Raw genomic sequence first — 719 nt, forward strand, 5'->3', positions numbered from 1 at the left:
TACGCGGAAGCTCAACGACACCGCCGTGTGGACGCTGCATTACTGACCGCAAGAGGCAGTTCTAGCAACTGAATATCCCTTTTATGTCTCCGCGCATGCGCAGCGAATATATTATATCAACAAAGGTAACCGTTTGACCTCGTAATGACCGTGAAGGCATAAGTTCCCAGTGGTGTCAACGGGTTCAGTCCTTTTTCATCTCTTCGCTGCACAAGGTTACTACTTATGAGTAGAAGCCAAGCTCGGCTTATTGAAACTTGATCTAGCCTCATCGCTACCTGTACCTTTTGGATCGTCTCGATCGGGCTTGCGTGATAGAACGCCGCCCTCCAAAGCTGCGACGAGCTGTCGCCCGCCCATAGGGGACCGGGTGTTCACCGCTTCCTGGACTCCCAGGTGCTCAGACCGGTAAGAGCGGACGCTCCTGCACGTCAGTCGGTGAACAGTGCCATTTATTGTTGATTGTGCTATCATATTCTCAAGCTTAATAGATAATTGTGTCCAAGTTAGCCGAGTACTCTCGCTGCAAGCTAACTGTACTGCAGCTAGTGAAGAGAGCTTTCTCGGCTCCATCCTACTACACACATTTGGTTCCTTACCTGTTCCATCCTGCGCAGTTAGCTGAGTCGCTCTCGTCAAAGCTAAACTGTACGTACGCTAGTGAAGAGAGTGTCTTCGCTCCCCTCTGCAGGCATCACCAATTGGTTCCTGTTCCATTC

At 50.6% G+C, this 719-nt stretch overlaps 1 protein-coding gene across 1 annotated transcript in view; it reads right to left on the minus strand.

The window, feature by feature from the left end:
• The window catches only part of LOC104966419 (A disintegrin and metalloproteinase with thrombospondin motifs 18-like), a 22,655-nt gene extending 22,181 nt beyond the window's left edge, over positions 1 to 474 (minus strand). Inside the window, exon 1 of the mRNA XM_010795606.1 lies at positions 285 to 474. Within this exon, the coding sequence (XP_010793908.1) occupies positions 285 to 474 (190 nt within the window). The remainder of the gene's footprint in view (positions 1 to 284) is intronic.
• Positions 475 to 719: the final 245 nt, after the last annotated feature.

This window comes from Notothenia coriiceps, unplaced genomic scaffold, assembly GCF_000735185.1.
Source record: "Notothenia coriiceps isolate Sejong01 unplaced genomic scaffold, NC01 NC01_scaffold00037246, whole genome shotgun sequence".
NCBI classification, from domain to species: Eukaryota; Metazoa; Chordata; class Actinopteri; order Perciformes; family Nototheniidae; genus Notothenia; species Notothenia coriiceps.